This window comes from Lissotriton vulgaris, chromosome 1_1 (genome assembly GCF_964263255.1).
Source record: "Lissotriton vulgaris chromosome 1_1, aLisVul1.2, whole genome shotgun sequence".
Taxonomy (NCBI): Eukaryota; Metazoa; Chordata; class Amphibia; order Caudata; family Salamandridae; genus Lissotriton; species Lissotriton vulgaris.
The window spans coordinates 1960693960-1960714648 of record NC_141685.1 but is presented as its reverse complement, the minus strand read 5'-3'; the positions used below and the strand labels follow the sequence as shown (position 1 = coordinate 1960714648).

At 42.8% G+C, this 20689-nt stretch overlaps 1 protein-coding gene across 3 annotated transcripts in view; it reads left to right on the top strand.

The window, feature by feature from the left end:
* The window catches only part of DCLRE1C (DNA cross-link repair 1C), a 343172-nt gene that overhangs the window by 60459 nt on the left and 262024 nt on the right, over positions 1-20689 (top strand). For all 3 annotated transcript variants that reach the window (XM_086919715.1, XM_086919712.1, XM_086919710.1), the window contains exon 5: positions 17110-17165. In XM_086919715.1, the coding sequence (XP_086775841.1) occupies positions 17110-17165 (56 nt within the window). The remainder of the gene's footprint in view (positions 1-17109; positions 17166-20689) is intronic.

Sequence of the window (20689 nt, the reverse complement as noted above, 5' to 3'; positions counted from 1 at the left end):
AAACACTCACACCCAGTCAACAGATCTGGGTTTAATCCATCACCGTTCTTTAGCCCACTCTGCCACCCCAGTTCAGACATGCCATATGCAAATCTGTCTGACCCTGTGCCTCATGGGAGCAGTCCAGCCCGAACTGCCAAGCCATGCCTTCCCTGGACCGGAAACAAGCTTCCTAGGACCGGTTTCTGGCATTACAGCCGTCTTCGGCCAGGCTTGCTTGAATCCAGTGGCAAAGTGAGTCCCATGCTCTCCACACCACTGGAGTCAAGCTATCCTGGCTGAAGACGACTGATAGCCGGAAACCGGTCCTAGGATGCTTGATTGCCCACAAATGCTAAGAACATCCACCTATATTATTCTTTGTGCTAGCACAAAAAGGTTTTGAGTGTCAGTAAAGCACTGGGCGCTCTGCCAAAAGAGGACGCATAAGAAATTGTGGGGTGCTGGGAGTTGGTGGTGCAACTGGGTGAGTGGAAAACCCTTACAACCACTCAAAGATTAACCAGCAGAGCTGATTAAGCAAAAAGGTCAAAGCAAGAATACCCTATGCACACACATGTACAATCATAACAACGTATACAGGTAAATATACATAAGTAAAGCAAACCAGGCCGCAGAATGTAAAGGATCTCTTGTACAGTATTAATCCATTGGGGTTCTTTAATTTTCATACACAAGAAAGCAGCCAGCCGACACGTGTTTCATCGCTTCTGAGAAACCTCAGGGCTCAAAATCGGCTGTATCTAGGGAAAAAGGTTGGTCCGCCGGTGATACTTCTGACCCGGTAGAGCCCGTGACCTGGTCAGTAAAAGCAAGGAAGTAGAGACGGCACCCTATGGTGAAAAATCAACTGTCCCAATACGGAGTCAGAATAAAGATATATTAAAGTTAGAAGATGTTGATGTAAAACGGTCCTTCCTGTGTCCCCCGAATATGTTAATTCGGGCAGGAAGCCCAGGAGCTGCTTGAGAGGAGATAGAGCGGATAACTCAATAAAGTCTCTTTTAGGGTAGGCTTGAAGTGTGAGACGAGACGGTGCAGAGCGTGTAACTCTGTAAACCCTCTTTAGAAAGTAGCGCAGTGCGCGAAGAGAAGCTCACTCCCGGGTTGCCGTGTTCCTCAGGTCGATTTATTTAGTTGTATGAGTGGCACACAATCAAGAAAAGTATCTAGAATTAAATGTGGGAAGAACTGGGATCTGAGAGTCAGTAGGCTCGCATATTCAGAAGAGGCAGATGAGTGTTAATTCAAATGGTGAGCCATCCTAAATGCCTTTAGGTTTTCCATGCCGTTTCTTCCCTAACCTTTTCGAACCACAACCTAATTTTCTTAAAGAAAAACTTTCACAACTCACCTAGATTTAATGGACAGAAGGAGTGTGCAGGGCTGCGTAATTCCTATAGCCCTCAAGGACAACAAGTTTCCATGTTTATTTTGTCCTTGGGACAAGTAGGCCCAGCCCCCTGCAGCACAAACCATTTGGCAGCCAGTTTACAGTACCACATTATGGATCATGGAAGGGCATTTTATACAGTTAATGTAATATTTATGTCCACAATTTAATGCTGTTTGAACGTGTATTTATGGTTCATTAATGCAAAGTCTTTATTATTAGGGTGAGCTCTGCATTACTGACAAAGGTTCCAGTATAACAACTTCAAGTTGGTGATAAGTAGCGATTTCCTTACAAAAAGCACTTATTTGCTTTTTTTTAGGGCATGTATGTGTGCCACATGTGCACACATGCACATTTCAAGGGTGCAACAGGGTGTCCTTTGGTCACCCTTGCACCCTTGGAATACTGTGGTAAATATAATTTACCGTACAAGTTTTTCCATATAATTTCTGATAAGTAAAAGAATAGCTCAATCAAATGAGAGGCAGAGTCCGTGGTATCTGAGTCATACGGGCTTTAATTCGATGGCTCGAGCCACGGGACAAGTCAATAGGGTTTCAGGAAAATGACAAGACAATGTCAGGACAAGTCAACGTTATATTAACAGTGCACAATATATATAGTAAAACGGTACATTAGCATTGCATATAGGAGGCGTAACAAGTGAAAAGGAGAAGATAAGAACACATGTGCGTAGCAGGGGGCGTGAAAGAAGGCTTGTAATAGGCGTATACGGAGGCGTATAATGTGGACGTAAGGTAGACGTCACAGAAAGTGTCATAAGTGGGTGTATGCACAGAGGTAATCTGCAGAGTCAGCAGAAGTGCGGATGCGCGCGCAGCTAGCATGACGTGACATAGACGTGTAACTGGGGAGAACTTTAACACTAGTAGAGGAGACAGAAGTCTGGGATGTCAGAACGACCTGGACCTATAACATATCTGGTATCTTATGTTTGGAGGATGTATTATCTGGAGTAAAAGGTCTCTCGGGCAGAGGCTATACTATACTGAATGCTAGTGCGTGCATATGTGTCTACGTGTCTACGTGCGGGGCCATGAGCCTACTATGGCAACGGGAACTGTAAATTACTTGCATGGAGACAGGAAGACTTGCTCTTTGCTCTGCAGCCAGGGATATGTTTACCTAAATCACTAGACAGGAATGTATTTTCGAGGAGGCTGAACAGATAACTTGAAGGCAAAATACTGTCTTGGCAGGCAGGCCAGGTTGAGCCAGGCACCACTCCGCTCGGCAGGAAGTAAGGCAAAGGTCAGGGATACGTGTCCATGCTGCAGCTTTCAGAAAAAAGAAAGCAGAAAGGGCTCGGAGGCAGAAATCAGGGCCTAGCTCGGCAGAGCCAGGAAAAACGTAAAAGTGTACCATGTAAAGACGTTGGCATGGCATGGTTAGGAACTGAATTATCGATCCATTCATGGTGGATCTGAAAGAGGACATGTTAACGCTGGACGCAAATGTATTTGCGTCTTCATATTCGGTCATGGAGGGAAATTACATGTACTTTAAGCACGTACTTGGAGACGTTGGGGTACACGTTAGGGGACATACTTGACCATAAAAATTTCAATTACCTCATTCCCTCCTTGTCCCCTACGTTCCCTTCAAGATATATCAATCTTCATGAGTCCATCTATCTGTTCATATAACATCAGTTGCTCATCTTTTTTCATTCGGGTACGAGAACGTGGACTTGGATGGGGAATACATGATGTGGCGCACAAGCCGCAAATCGCTGGCCCACGTTGTAGACATAGACAACAACTGAATACTATGAGTAGGATTATTCCAAGGAATGATAGGACTTTCCATCCCCAGGCTGATATCACGCTCCAGAGCCAACCGGACCAGGTCCAGGTGCCTGGATTCTGGTGTATCTGACTAGCAATCTTGTGGAGCCGAGTTATGGCTCTATATACTGACGGTGCGTTATTAGGAATGAAAACGCAACAACTGGATCCGATGACTCTACAAGCCCCGCCCCTATCTACCAAGATGACGTCAAGGACGAGACGATTTTGAAGGACAACGAGTCTCATAGCAGACTGTTCTTCTGTTAAGTTACCTAGGGCAAAAGTAGTTTCATTCACTACTGCTTCAAGGGTTCTGGTCAATCTGCGTATCAGTTTACTATTTGAAACAGTTCCTAAATAAGGAAAGAATCCTTTATTGAAATCTGTGTATTGTTCCCATGTGGTTTCAGTGTAATTGACAATCGGGAGTTCTCTCTTGGGTCTAACATGAATGAGATGAGAATTTCTATGATAGTCAGGTGGGGCTAGAAAAACAGGGGGCAGTAGGAATGCAATGTAACAGGTACCATCCCAGTCTAGAGGTAAACGTATATAAGCTGTATGGCCGCAAATGAAATAGGAATGTCGAGAAGCTTTGAATGTAGACTTGCCTTTATCACTGAACTCAATAATGGTATTACAATCGCTGTGTCCTAGATGTACTGAACCAGTCTTTCTAACACATAGGTCACCTTTCACTGGTAAAACTGTAATTGAGGGTAAGTTCGAATTTTCTGACTGAACATTCAAAATCATGAGGCTAAGTGTAAAATTACCTAATCCATATACTTCGTTTTCTAGATCGGTACCTGTCATTTGGGGGAGACCCTCCTCGTCTGGGAAACATGCCTTATTCATAACTGTATTCAAGTCTCCCCATATCCAATTACCTTGGGAAACTTTGGACTTACTGTTTAACGAGGACATTAATGTAAACCATGCACCACATGAACCATTATGTGTAAACGGGTAAGGAAAAAGAGGCAAGGCTCCCGTCATTTTCTGGTAGGGAGGGAGTCGGCCACATACCCAGCAATTAGTGGCATTGCTGGTCTGGTGTGAATGATGTAACATACGGATGAAAGAATTGTTACGCAGGGCAAGTCGATAAGAAAGTTTTGTGCGGGGGCAGATCACTAAAGGTATGGTCTGCAGTGTCATTGAAAGAAGAATGTGCTTGTATAGGAAAATATACGTGTAACATATAGCTTAGGCATATAATCGTAAGACTCAGAAAAAACATGACAAGTAAAGTTACAATACAACGGCTTCGGAGATTCTTGCAATATTTCTGTTTCTTGATCTCCTGTCTATCTCTCTCACTATGTGGGTCTATCTTGTACATGTCAGGAACCTGTCTAACCGCTTCACCCGAGGGGGACTTAAACAATTAAACTGTCTGACTTACTAGACCTCAACTTTAATCTGTACTCCTGGGATGGAGTTTTCTCTACCAGGGGGAGTTTAGTATCAGTGGTTGGAATGCGGTAGTCCTGGGAAACAGTTTTTGGCGGAAGTCCATAACACTTTTTGACGTGGCTCGAATGGAGCCAGCCTTTTCTTCCTTCTAGCTTCACCGCGGTCCTCGTGGTCATCAAGACGATCTTAGGTTCCTTCCAGCGGGGCTCCAAAGGGCTCGACCGGTCAAAGTTGTGGACGTAGACAAAGTCCCCAGGGATGATCTTGTGTGGCTTCACTTCGGTATTGTCTGGAAAGGCTGCTGCGACCTGTGAACGACATGATTGTAGTGCAGACATCAAGGAAGCAAGGTAATCTGTCAGCATAGTACTGTCAACATCGGTTAATTTACGGGGCAGAGGCGTCCCCCACATATTTGGTGGCCTGCCAAAAACCACCTCATACGGGGATAGCCCTGTCCTAGAATGGGCTACCATTCGCATATAGAAGAGAGCGACTGGAAGGGCTACTATCCAGTCCACACCCTTTTCTGCACAGACCTTGGCAAGACGAGTTTTCGGAGTCTGATTGTGTCTCTCTACTAATCCAGCTGCTTCGGGATGCCGAACACAGTGGAACTTCCATTGGTAACCTAGCAAAAGGGAAACCTGCTTCATTAGCTCGGACGAGAATGGCTGTCCGTTATCTGAATACACAACACGAGGCAAACCAAACCTCGGGAAAAATTCGCGAACCAACTGCTTGGCAGTGGTCACGGCAGTGTAATCTGGGACTGGATATGCTTCTGTCCATCGGGAAAGTGCACATACAACTACGAGGACATACTTGAATCCTCGACAACGTTCCATCTGGATATAATCCATCTGGAGGACTTCAAAAGGGTGATCAGGAGGATGAAATCCACCTTGTTCTACGGGAATGCCTTTACCGGGGTTGAACTGACAACAGATCATGCAAGTACGCACTTTCTGTTTTGCTGCTGCTCGTAAATGCTTATTGAACCAAAGGTTTTGAATACTGTCTAACATGGCTTTTTCTCCTAAATGTGCAGGGCTATGTGCTGTGTTAATGATAACTTGAACCATAGAGTCGGGGAGAAACCATGTGGCTTTTCCCTTCGTCATCCATCCCTGTTCTGTCTGGATCCCTCCTAGTTCTGTCCATTTCTTGATTTCGTCTGGAGTAGCATGTGTCTGTATGTCAATTACATCTAGTGCGGGATCTTTAACCGTCATGCAAGGTGTCGGAACTACTGTCTTTGTCATATCAATCGTATGAGTATGAGTCTGAGCTGTATGCTTGGCTGTTCGATCTGCCAGGTCGTTACCCTGGGAAATGGTATCTGTGACTTTCGTGTGTGCCTTACACTTCATGATGGCTATGGCAGTAGGCAAATGTATTGCTTCTAACAGAGCTTGAATGAGGGGACCATGCTGTATTTTGGCACCGTGGGAAGTTAAGAAACCTCTCTCTTGCCAAAGGACTCCGAAGTTGTGTACAACTCCGAATGCATAACGGGAATCTGTGTATATGTTAACTTTCTTGTCCTTGGCTCGAATACAGGCGTGAGTCAGAGCGATGAGTTCTGCTGCTTGGGCAGACAGGGTGTCAATACGATGTGTTTCTATGACTTCAGTTTCAGTGGTTACTGCATATGCGGCCACTAACTCTCCTGTACTTGTTCTCATACATGAACCATCCACATAAAGTGTCAGGTCCGGATCTGGTAATGCGATGTCTGTCAAGTCTTGTCTGGGTTTTGTCATAGTGGTAATGACTTCTACACAGTCATGTGACATAGGGTCTGTTGTACTTAACGGTAAAAGTGTAGCAGGATTCAGTGTATTGCAGCGTCGGATTTCTATGTGTGGCTGGAATAACGTCAATTCATAACCTGTCAGTCGTGCTATAGTCAAGTGTTGAGTCTGTGTTCGGTTTAAGAGAACTTCCACGGAATGTGGAACCTGTACTGTCAATTGGTGTCCTAATACTATAGAATCACTTTGTCTGATTGCTAGAGCTGTTGCTGCTACTGATTTCAAGCACGCAGGCAGGGCCTGGGCTACTGGATCTAATGTACTGGAAAAATAAGCACATGGTTTGTGTGAACCTGCTTGATCTTGGGTGAGAACTGATAATGCAGTACCTTCGCGTTCTGTGACAAAAAGTGTAAAAGGCTTACTGTAACATGGTGTCGCTAAAACAGGTGCTTGACATAGGGCTTTCTTCAAATCGTCAAAAGCTTGTGTATGTTCCTGAGTCCAAGGGAGGACAGTCGATGACGCTGCCTCCTGGGTTGTCAACTGTATAAGGGGTTTGGCTAGATATGCGTACTGAGGAATCCATTGTCTACAGTAAGAAGTGAGGCCTATGAAGGCCCGTACCTCCTTTTGTGTCATGGGCTGTGGCATGTGTACAATTAACTGGATGCGGTCAGGTGTTAACTGTCTCCCCCTCTTGGACAGCAAGTGACCAAGGTAAACAACTTGCTGAACACAGAATTGCAGCTTCGAAGGAGACACTTTGTGTCCCTTGTCGGCTAGAAAATATAGGACTGTCAGAGATGCATGTTCACATTCTTGTTCACTTCGGGCGGTGATCAATAGATCATCGACGTACTGAAGTAGGGCAGTGTTAGCAGGCATGTGGATACTGTCAAGTTGTCTTTTCAATGCTTGGCTATAGATACTCGGACTTTCCGTGAACCCTTGAGGTGCACGTGCAAATTTAAAGCTTCGGCCATTTAAACTGAATCCGTAAAGGTACTGGCTTTCCGGATCAATAGGAACACTAAAGAAGGCATTCTTGAGATCGATTACAGTAAAGAACACCGCTTCAGAATCAATGGCAGTCAATAGGGATGAAATATCTGGGACCACAGGATACTGAGGGATGATACATTTGTTAAGCTCCCTAAGGTCAATCACTAGTCGGTAAACGGGAGGTGCATTTGGATCAGTACGTTTAAGAATCGGAATGATTGGAGAATTACAAATATTGGAGTCAGTTTCTACAACTACTCCTTGAGCAATAAGCTCGTCAATGATTTTCAATAAGGCTGCTACAGCCTCAGGTGGCAATTTGTATTGTCGGATTCTGGGCAGAACAACACCTTCTCTAAGGGTAACACGATATGGTGTAATATGCATACAACCTACATCAGTCGGACCTTGTGCCCATAAATGCTGTGGTACATTCTGTAATCGGGGATCAAAATCTCTCAACACATAGTGACCTTTAAAGTCACGTAGAAACAATCTCACTCCTTCCGGAGAACAACAAATTACAGCTCCTAGAGCTTTCAGCGTTTTAATACCAAGCAGGTTTTCTGGACATGATTTCGTAAGCAATAAATCTGTAGTACGGGACAACGGACCAACTGCAAGGGGAACTGGTTTCGATACTTCATTAACAATCGGTTTTCCTGAAAATCCAAGGGAAACATTCTGTGAGCCTGAGAGGGGTGCCCCTGGAACCTCGTCATGACTAATTGTAGTTCTGCTTGCCCCTGTGTCAATCAAAAATTTTCTGTCTTTTCCTAATACCTGACTATGTACATAAGGACCCTCTTGATCTACAGGAATCTCGATGAGAGGCAAACCTACTTCCCTCTCTAGGCTGTTTCATGAATACTGTTGGTAATCTGGATACTCTGACTGTGCATACTGATACATCTGCTGTGTGACATGCTGTGCTGCGGCAATGGGCTGGGGCTGTGGTACCGCAACCGTCTGTTGTGGAATAGGCATAGGCTGTGCATTTTGCGGAGTAAGTTGCTGGACCTGATCCTGTCTAGGCGGACGTGGTCTTTCTTTCGTTTTACCTGTAGCTATATTGTGTTTCAGAACGGTACATTCATTTATGTAGTGGCCTGGCTGTTTACAATAGTTACAGTTCCCTTTAACAGGAGCTGCCGAATGACTGGACTGTGTCGGACCCTTTCTCTGACCATCTGCTGGAACTGACTGGGCTACTAATACCTTCATTTTCGTGTCTTTCATACGTCTCTGTTCGTGATCATGTTCCTCTCTAATCCTGTTCTGGTGGTACTGTAACATTTGTAACATTTGGGAAGGCGTATTTGCCTGCCACGTACTCTCAACTTTCAATACACGATTCTTAACCTGGGGTAAGGAGTTTTCGACCAATTTGGTCACAAAAAGATGTGGATATGACTCACTACTTGTTTTCAGGCCACTATTAATAATAAAACATTTCTCGAATCTCGAATAAAAATCACTAGTGTCTTCGTCTTGTTTCTGCTTACAGGCTGAAATTGCATCCCAATCCTCTTTCTTAACTGTTAGTAATCTGGGCAAGACTTGTACCAATAATCCTGGTAACGCTTTAGTTTTGTCCCCAAGACCTAAACCTGGGGTACGTGTCTTTTCCTCGTCTTCTAATTCAGCCCATACAATCTTTTTATCTCCCACCTCCCATTCTTTCTCTTTGAGTTTCTCGTAAATCCCTACTGGCAACAATACTTTCAACATTTTAAGGATGTCTGAATACGTGTAATCTCCCATCAGTAACATATCCTTTAATTCACGGTGGAACCCTGCAGGGTCTTTATCGTGACTAGGTACTAGTTTCTTCATTTCCAATAATTCCATTTTAGTCAAAGGAGTGTATACAAATACGCGTTGAAACGTGTTATCTGGCTTCTGAATTGGATGTACTTCTCTTAAGGGATTCTGTCTGTCTAGGTGATATGGCTGTCTTACTGGGGGTGGGACTGGAACAAAATGTGGAGTTAAGAAAGTTCTGAATTTGTGACGTTGTTCTAGAATCGTATTAATCAAATCAGTACCTAGGCCTCTCCATTTTTTCAGAAGTAAGTCGTCTAATAAATCATATAAGGGACCTGGATCAGAATGCTGATTTTCATATTGTGTAATGAGATGTTGGATCATATACGTGCCAACTAATCGTTGTTCGTCTGGGGAAAGACTTAAAAATGTTTGCGCTACTGCGTCATCATTATATTCGTGGCTATCACCAGCCCACTGTACTGCGGACCGTGCCAGTTTCTGTTCAGGCATTGTATGGAGTTCGTAGTAACCTAATCTTTCTTTCAGTATATTATCGGTCTGTTGGAATACTTGTTCAAGAGAACATAGTTCTGGAATGGGGGAAAGGAAACGTTTCTTGTTTTCTAGACGAATGGGTCTGTCAAAAGGATTACCTAAAGGGTACTGTTTAGGAGGTTTCGCTCTACCTACATACGCTATCGTATCTTGCTGCACTTCCGGACTTTCTAATTCTTCTTCTTCTGAGGATTCATTCTTATCTGACTCGGCTGTCCTTTCGGCATTCTGTCGGGTATGTATGGCTACTATTTCTTTACGGATTTTTCTAGACATGGCATCTATACATTTCTCTCTGTCATGCTTACAATCTGCAATATTCTGACTCCATTTAGTCAATACATCCATCTCTTCCTGAACAAAACCTGGTCGATCTCGTTCTCTTATCAAACCATTAATCAAGAATCGTAATATTAACCCTTGTGTCTCGACTTTCTGAAATGCCATGGCTTCACGAATACATTCAGGGCCTTCTCCAGTTTGAATAAAATGATATATCCTGTCTAATTGTTCGGGCATCCCTGGTAGTGTAATCAAATAATCTGCAACACGTCATAAACGTAACGAGGCTAACATCATAGTCCCAGTCTTGCCTGGTACGGGATCATATCTACAATCTGTAATATATTGTTTAAGCTTTTCAGAAGGGGTCGCTTTCGGGGTACGCAGTGTAGCTAATTCTCTCATTGTCAGTCGCTGTACTTGTGGCGGGGTTCGGTGGTGGCCTCCTTCGGCACCTCCCGAAGCGGAAGCATGAGCATAACCTGACTGTGGTGTAGCTGTTGATGTCATAGCAGGTAGAAGAGGTACATGCAACGGAGTTGGACTCTGTGTTGCAGTTGTGCCAAACGGATTATGCGGACCAGGAACAGGGGGAACAGTGGCAGGCGGACCTGTGGCGGGGGAAGTGACAACATGCACGGGAAATTGGTGACGTGGAGGGGTCGTGGCCTGGACTTGAACATGCTGTTGTGCATTGTTACCGGGTGGTACGGTTACATTGGTATATGCTGGAGCTACACCATCTAAATAGGAAGAAAGGAATATATCTGCTGCGGTCTGATGGAGTTTAGCCGGGACCAAGGGTGGCGGTAAATTACTTGGCATTTCCGGGTTGGCCTTAGACAGGCCCTCGGTCAGGAGAGGATACATGCCATTAACAAGTGCATTTCGTTGTCGATCTAATTGTTCTGCTTTAACTCGTTCAGCTTCTTCTATTAATTCTTTTTCTCGGTCTTTTTCTGAATCTTCCCTATGTTTCTCTGCTTTTCTGTATTCTTTCTCTGTCCTTCTATGCCATTCTTTACGCCACAATTCTATGGCATCTTTCTGGGACTGTCTGGATTTCTTTTTCCATAATGCTTCTTCTACTCTCATGATGCATTCAGCATCCCATGTTCCTGAAACAGGCCATCTATATTTCTCGTCTAGGTGTTTAGTGTAATCGACCCATAAGTCTAAATACAGAATGGCATCTAAGCCGTGCTTGTGGTACATAAAGTGCCCTGGAGTGTCCCTAGGCGGAACGGGCACTGCTTCTTCAAGTATCCCTTTCCTGGTTCCTATCTGACGTAACTTCGGAAACAGTGGCATTATTACTTCGACTCGAACACAAAAACCACAGTAATGAAAAGCAAACAGTCATTCATACCACGACATAAAATACATTAAAACATTTCGAACAGATACACAATACTTGGAATCATGTAAGATAAGGCTAGAAGACTCGAATACTGGATCACTGAATTACTGAAACACTAGATGCACTGCCAAACAGTACAGACCGGTCCCATAAAGAGACACGTCATACCGTGCTCACCTAAGTGAACACGTACGGACCAGGACTGTGTACCCAGACCTGTCTTGACCGGACACAAACTAATGCACCTGTCTAGATGCGTCCCTAGCAACGGTACTCACAGGGAGCAATACTTGAACTTGAACTCAAAGGCCTCAGACTGGACTGGTTACTACGCATGCGCCTCGACACATCGGAACAGGTGGGCCTCTGGATACCTCGGACACTGCTACTCTCGGCTGGGCTCTGGTCGGGATCCTCCGCACTCCTCACCGCCTCGTCTGGATGTCGACCGCAGTCTCCGTCACCTCCGTGGGCCTGAGGGAGATACAGGAAAACCTGCAGATGCGCATAGGAGTCCGTCACGGCTGTGGCAGGGGGCAAGGCCTGCGACGCATCGCCGGCGCGTGGGGTGGGGGAGGGGTCCCTATTCGGGCGCCAAATTATGTGGTAAATATAATTTACCATACAAGTTTTTCCATATAATTTCTGATAAGTAAAAGAATAGCTCAATCAAATGAGAGGCAGAGTCCGTGGTATCTGAGTCATACGGGCTTTAATTTGATGGCTCGAGCCACGGGACAAGTCAATAGGGTTTCAGGAAAATGACAAGACAATGTCAGGACAAGTCAACGTTATATTAACAGTGCACAATATATATAGTAAAACGGTACATTAGCATTGCATATAGGAGGCGTAACAAGTGAAAAGGAGAAGATAAGAACACATGTGCGTAGCAGGGGGCGTGAAAGAAGGCGTGTAATAGGCGTATACGGAGGCGTATAATGTGGACGTAAGGTAGACGTCACAGAAAGTGTCATAAGTGGGTGTATGCACAGAGGTAATCTGCAGAGTCAGCAGAAGTGCGGATGCGCGCGCAGCTAGCATGACGTGACATAGACGTGTAACTGGGGAGAACTTTAACACTAGTAGAGGAGACAGAAGTCTGGGATGTCAGAACGACCTGGACCTATAACATATCTGGTATCTTATGTTTGGAGGATGTATTATCTGGAGTAAAAGGTCTCTCGGGCAGAGGCTATACTATACTGAATGCTAGTGCGTGCATATGTGTCTACGTGTCTACGTGCGGGGCCATGAGCCTACTATGGCAACGGGAACTGTAAATTACTTGCATGGAGACAGGAAGACTTGCTCTTTGCTCTGCAGCCAGGGATATGTTTACCTAAATCACTAGACAGGAATGTATTTTCGAGGAGGCTGAACAGATAACTTGAAGGCAAAATACTGTCTTGGCAGGCAGGCCAGGTTGAGCCAGGCACCACTCCGCTCGGCAGGAAGTAAGGCAGAGGTCAGGGATACGTGTCCATGCTGCAGCTTTCAGAAAAAAGAAAGCAGAAAGGGCTCGGAGGCAGAAGTCAGGGCCTAGCTCGGCAGAGCCAGGAAAAACGTAAAAGTGTACCATGTAAAGACGTTGGCATGGCATGGTTAGGAACTGAATTATCGATCCATTCATGGTGGATCTGAAAGAGGACATGTTCACGCTGGACGCAAATGTATTTGCGTCTTCATATTCGGTCATGGAGGGAAATTACATGTACTTTAAGCACGTACATGGAGACGTTGGGGTACACGTTAGGGGACATACTTGACCATAAAAATTTCAATTACCTCAATACCTCCCGCTATTAACGATTCGGTAATACCGAATCGCTAATAGGGAATCTCTTCCCATTCATTCCTATGGGCCTCCTAGCCCATCGGAATGAATGGCTAGGTATTCCTTAATAACGAATCGGAATTGCCGATTCGTTATTAAGGAATGGTAAGGAATCGCTAATATTTTAGTGATTCCTACCTACATTCCATTTAGCGAGTCCTTAATAGCGATTCGATAATTATCGCTATTAAGGACTCGGTAAATGGAAGTTACCTACATCTACCCAAAATGTTCACAAAAAAATGCAACTAGGAATAAAACATTGTGCTAAACTACTGTGAATTTTTTAGGTACCATTTCTCTTAAGCATCATTCAGTAAAATGTGTTGATGCATGCCATAATGTACAAAATATATTCATAATGGAAAACCAATGTCACTAGATTATGGGAAAGATGTTTTTTTTAAAAATAAAAAAACAAGCATTTACAAATCCAACAGGTCTGGCATTAGTGGTCAGCCTTTTTGGTTTGATCAATGCGTATCTTGTTTTGACTTGTTTTTTTGTAAAACGTTATTGTTGTAGGAGCTGCCTTACCATTACAACAAATATTGGTAAAAATATTTTTAGTTTCAAAAAGCATACATTGCTACAGTAGTTCCTGGAACTGAACAAAATATTTAATGTGATTAAATACTCCTTCTGATAGAGCAGAATGCTATCACTGACAGTGAAGCCAGCCGATAGATAGCTAAAGAAATAGACTTTTAATAAAAACAAAAAGTCCCACTTCGGAGCCCAATTCTTTAAGAAAGTCACAAAAGTTCACCAATAGTATATTTTCTTGCATTAGTGCAGATTTAATTAAATACTCCTTCTGATAGAGCAGAATGCTATCACTTACAGTGAAGCCAGCCGATAGATAGCTACAGAAATAGACTATTAATAAAAACAAAAAGTCCCACTTAGAAGCCCAATTCTTTAAGAAAGTCACAAAAAATCACCAATAGTATATTTTCTTGCATTAGTGCAGATTTACGGCTTTCATGATTTCACAGAAATAGGACATTTCCAACCTTCCTCAGTATAGAAAAAGTTTAGGGAAGAGCTGGTGAAAACCCTTAAAACATTCAAGTTAGGTTTGCACAGGCTCAAAACAGCATTCAAACTATTGCTTATCGCTACCTCCAGCCCCGGTATGTAGATTTGGGGAAAGGTGGCATATTGAGGGAATTTCTAGTATTCAAACCCTACGATAGTATGATCCATGGCATAATCAGGCTATTATCAGAGCTCCTAATAATGAGATTGCTTCCATAGTTTCTCACTACACTAAGTGGCACAAAAAGGACGTGTTTTTTGTTTTGACAGTTTAAGTACATGATGGAGCAACCTGTTGCATGGCTAGTGTATATTTTATTAAAATAGGGCAGTGTCGTGTACAGACAGCACATTTTGAAATAGCCACTACATTTTCACAGACTACCAGTTTTACAGATAAAACAATATTGCGCACAAGTGATATGTGAAAATCGGGATTCAGGGACTAGTTATCATTTGTGCTTCACAAATTAAAGTGTCATGATGTGTTAAAAAAATTACATCCTACAGACTTTCCTTCCACACTCATTGGTTTTATTTCTTTGACTGCAAAATGAGTAAATTTGTAAACTCCAATCCCTGTGTTAGAAAAATAAGCAGCAATCTGTCAGAAGACACTGCCTGACAGTTCATCTCTGTCTTTGGAGCACTGCAAATGTAACAAGATAAATACAAAATGTAAAGGCATCTTTATTTATTGCTTCAACTTTGGCGGCCCACCAAAAATCGGCTAGGGAACCACAGTTTAGGTAACATGGTTCCAGGGTGTTTTTGGTTCGTCGACAAGCCCTATCTTTGGAGAACTTGATGCATACCTGCTCCTTGATCTGGGTGGGTAATAACCCTAGAGTCAAATTGAACAGTTTGAAGTTGCCCTACGAACATGGTGGACTACTTGTTCCTAGCCTGGAATGGTATTGCTTGGTACCACAGCTTCTGCATATGGTGCGGTGGCTGAAAATACTCCTAATAGATAATATTCCCAGTTGAAGGGTTGTCATGTGTCTGTGGACCTAACAAATACCAGATTTTGAGTTTGGTGAAGGTGAAATTGAGAATATCTTATCTGGTGACCTCGATGTCCAGAATTTGTGGTAGGGCAACTAAGATAGCCGTAATGGTAACACAGTTTGCTACATATGGTCTTGATAAGTTGAGTAATAAGAATGGATGGAATGGGCTGCATGTTCATGGAGGATTTGTATGAGACCGAAGAATTTAGGTTCTTTGAGAATTCCAGGGCACACTCTGGGACATGCTGGACAATTATTTTTCTTTTCCAAAAAGGCAAAACAATGACTACCATTCTTGGAGGAGATATCCAGAACACGCCCTAACACAGTAACCAGAATATTCCCTGATATTGTTTTGCTTGTGGGAATGAAATGTTAATTGGCCTGCATATTCCAGGCACTCTGTGGAAAATGCCCACTGCACTAAAAAGGGTAAATGTGAGTGTAAACGAGACACAATCGATTATGTGGGCGATGCTACGTGGAGTGCAACCTCTTGTATTCTCAGTAGGTTTCTAGTAGTGCCTGTTTTGCTGCTGTTTATATAATTGTGCCTGGGGTTTACTCCATTTATGATACATAAGATACACCCAACGGGCCATGGCTCGTACCCATATTTCAAATAAGATGACAGCAACTTCCTGCACATAGTGTGGTCATGTGAAGTAGTGGAGTTGTATTTGACAAAAGTTGTGCATCAACTGAAAAGAGCAGGGGGAAATCAATGTCTCCTGGGGCTGATACGAGATTTAAGAAAGTCACCATTAATTATAGGTTTGCGGCACTTGGCACGTTACTCGCAAAGAGAAGAGTAGCGATGAATGATCGCAAGAAGTGGGACTAATCTTTTAATCCTGATCTGAGGATTTGCGAGAATGAGTTGTAGGTGATCAAATTCATTTACAATTTGTACTTATAAGAAATGAGAACAAGATTTGAAAATTTGGAAAAGTATGCCTGATGAGATTATTGATGTGGAGTAGGGCGAAGATCAGGAATGAAGAACACTATCGCTCTGTGTATTATTGTGTAGCAAAAATCTGAGCTGTAGCACCCACGAAGTAAAATTTCAGGGGTTGCGTCTTGTAAACCACTGGATAGTCCACTGGTTGAATTGAATCTTGTGCCATTTTTAAATTGTATGTTGCGACCTGAGTAATATTAATGTTTGTATAGTTTTTTGGGTGAAAATAATAAACATTAATTTAAAAACAATTTTGTGGTAAGAGAAGCGTGTCATTTGTTTCCAAAATTTCTATTGCCGAATTTGTATTCTGCAGGGGTACATAATTGTGTGTTTTGTGGGCTAATGGGAGGCCTGTCAAAATATAGGACAACAGCCATAGGCACCGAGGAGATGAACAGTTCATTGATTTGAACGTGTAAATGGTGAGGAAAAAAGTTGGTGGAGATTTACATGGGAAGCATGACAGCCAATGATTGAATGTCAAAAAACTAGACCATTCAATGGTCTATGGTGTGTCATGCTGGGATCCAATTACTTTGCCTATTCAAGTTGGAATGGTGCCAGCGGTTCAGCCATAAGCATTCAGGGAACGTTGAATGGGTATAGAATGTGGTGAGGAGAGATAAATGTATAACATTAGGAGATATTTAAATGAGTGCGGATTAGGCAAGGAAGTGGAGGTGGCATGGGAAGGAGAGATCAGTTTAGCCAAATCCCAACTGAAAATTAAGGCTCTGGAGGGTTTGGAAAGGGATGTAAACAGTTGCACCGTAGCACACTGAGCATTCTTATTTTGCCCATTATCAAGACTGAGATTAGGCATATGTAAACCGAGGCATACCATGCAAAACCTACACTTGAATAAAAACAGTGAATCTTTCTCTCTTCCTTTTCAGAAAGAAGATCTTGTGGTCACCCTTTTACCTGCTGGTCATTGCCCTGGATCAGTAATGTAAAGTATATGAATTCATTAACATAGATATAAGCATTGATTATATAATTCTCAGTCTGCTAGGTGTTCTTAACTCAAGCAATTTCAGAAATTGAAGGACGCTTGTTATAGTTACATTACTTAAATGTGGAAGACACTATGTTGTTTTGTAACGACATGTAAAGGTTTGCAGTGAAGAAAAAGTGTCACAAAGAAGTTGTGGCACAAAAAGGTCAAATCAAAATAATAGTGTGATTAAACTTTGTCAGAAAATTATTGTTCAATAAAATTGAAATGGCAGTAGTTGAATTAAACATAGTTTAACCTATTAAAAATGTTATGTGCATTTGCATAGTGCACATCGGACCCAAGAGGGTATCCTGCCTCTCAAGTGGGAGCTATATGGGCTGAGCTAGGGTTTGGGCTAGGTGAATAGCCAGATCTTCAGTTTCTTGTGGAATTAAAAAAATGAGAAGTAGACTGTGACTTGCAGGGGCAGGTCATTTCAGGTTTTAAGAGTGAGGTAGGAGAAGGCACGGCTGCCAGATCTAGTACTGCGTATGTTTGCGGTGGGGGGCAATAAGGAGTCTGGCTTATAGAATGTGTCTGGTAGGTTTGTGAAAATGTATACAGTGGTTGTGATATGTGGGGCCCATGTTATGTAAGGCTTCGAATGTGTGCATGAGGATGTTTAAAATTTCTTGTTTGTCGATTGGGAGTCCCTGCGGGGTGTGATGTTGAGGGTGAGTCTGGCTGCTGAGTTTTGTATGGTCTGGAGTCTTCTGGTCAGTTGAGTGTTCATTCCAGCACAGAGTGCATTGCTGTAGTCCAGCTTGCTAGTGATGAGGGCTTGGGTGATGGTTCTGAGAGTGTTAGTGGGGAGCTCTTTTGATTTGTTTCTGAGCATCTTAAGTGTGCAAAAGCAGTAGTCTGATACTGCGTTTACTTAGCCGGTCATAATGAATCTGTTGTTGATTACTATTCTGATGTTCTTTGTTTGGGTTGCTGGGACGGCTGTGGGTTCGAGTTCGGTAGGCCACCAGATGAAGTCCCAGAGCGAGGTGTCTTTGCAGAAAATTGCTGGTGACTGGGGTCATGTAGGCGTTGAACAGAGTGGAGCTGAATGAGGATCCTTGTGAAAGTCTGTAGAGGATGTTGTTGGGAACATCTCGGTCAAAGGGGTCAGGGTGACCTGGGTGTGGCTCTCATATATTAGAATACATGTCTCATCTTTGTTCCATTTTTTGGGACTACAATTAGTTCTATCTTTTTTGTATTTAATTTTTCTAAGCAAGTGCAAACTTGTCCTGAAGAGGACATAATTTGATAAGCTGAAATGCGTCTACCACACATTATGAGAAGCCCACGCTGAGGTATAAAAAAAGGAAATGTATTTATGGATTTCCGTCTAAATCTCATTGGATGTTTAGCACATTGATACATTTAATTTCCCAAAGTCACAATGGGCTATCTCTAGAATAACCTTTCGTTTAAAAATGTATTCTGTAGCGGAACGGGAAGGAACCTATGATGAAGCATGCCACCAAGTGGTAACACTGGTGGGTGAGGGTTTTACAAAAAACTTTGTTTTTCCCCTAAGTAAAGGAACAAAGAAACCATCAACTCCACATAGCAAGTGTCTGGGTCCTTTGTTTTGTTTTTGTACTATATACTACCTACAAGGAGAGTCCGTTTCATGTACTAAAGACTTTGGAACTTTTTTAATTTACAAATACATACAATGTATTCATTCGTACATGTATGAGGTATTCAGGCATCTTGAGAGGAGGTATTGATCTATGGCTATCTTATTAATGGATTGAAATAATATTGTACGTGTCCAATAATAATTTTTTTTGTTATTGTTGACTGAATAGATTAGATAAATCTGTCCTTCTAGAGTGACTATCCTTTTTTTTCAGATTGCCGCAAGTGGCACTTTGTGCTTTTAGGCGCTATTTTCACAAACATTTTTTTTACATGGAATATCTCCGGTTCTACTGATTGGATTTTTGTTGTTCTCATATCACTTTATTTATTAAAATGCTCTCTATTGTTTTGAATTGGTTTGGGGTTTTCTTATGTTATGTTTTCACTTAATTACTGTTTGTGTGCTACTCAAATACTTTACACATTGCCTGTAAGTTGAGCCTGGCTGCTTTGTGGCAAGATACCAGGGAGTTAAGCATAGATTCATTTAGGGACTTTTGTGGTTCACCCTGACAAGGACTGTGGTTATTGCCTAAGTGTAACTTCCACTCCCTCCCTCCCCTAACCAATATCCCTCCTAAAACAATGGAGCACATCTACCTTTCTGTTTCATATTTTACATATTTGATAAGTTATATAGTAGTGATTTTTCAGAGAAATAGTTGAGCATCCATATAACCTTTCTCAACCGTTAATTTAGTGTCTAATGATATTTTGTAACAGATGGTTGAAAATAGAAAAACTAGAAATTATTTAGGAAATTTGAACATAACTTTGCAGTGGCAAACTCTGTGTCTCTTTTTAAATTACCAGTAATTAAGAATCATAATTGCCATTCTAATCTTGCAGTTGCTTAGATAAACCTTCAGGATTCCCGAAATGTCTAACTGAAATACACAAGAAATCTATGCAGCAACCGCTTTACTGTTTGTTTTCCTTTCCTGTAACTTCAATGCGGAGGAGAAAAGCTGTCACATGATTTGGTTGTCACAGAGCCAGCAAAACAAAAGAAAGACATTGTGGCCTAACATTTTAACAAACATGTGAAAATGAACTTTGAGCCTGTAGGTTCCAAGTCGAAGCCCATCTGTATTGCTTACCATATTATTGTTAAGATACTTACTTATTGCACTAATTCTGGGTAACACTGTAGAACTGAATGAGATAGGCCAAATATACATGACTGAAGAACAGTAAGCTTGCAAGAAGTGACTCTGTTGAGGCTCAGGGCAGACCCATGGCATCCCCATTTTAGCCCATCAGAGCAGACCGAGTCCAGGACCAGACCAGGGCCCATTTTCTTCACTTTAATAGCCATCACTTTGTTTTACTGCTGCTGCTTTAATTTTACACCTAGCAGTTCATATACAATCTTCAAGAAGCAGGATATCTGACAGAGCCTCTTGGCTGGAGTCTGTAGTGCCCGATTTGCAGGTTTGAATGAGGAATGTGACTCAGGGATGTATATGTGCTTAGGCAAGAACAACACCTTAGCAATGAGTACACACTTGTGCTGGTCATGCATTTGCATTTTTTGTGTTGAATTTTGTGATTCAAGAGTCTCCAGCACAGTTCCTCCTAACACCCCCCAGCTCATCCTCCGGCCTTGCTAATACTACCTCCCCGAGACCTTTGGTCTTCCCCCCACGGTCTCCACGGTTTTCAAAACAGCACACCCTAACCCCCTCAGCCCTCCTACCAGCCTCCCGAACGCAATCGACCCGAGACCCTTGGTCTCCTCCCTTCATGCTCCCCACTCGGACTCTAAGACCTGTACGCCTCCAACCACTTTTTTTTGATGCAGGTCAAGCTAGCCCTGCTAACACACAATCCAC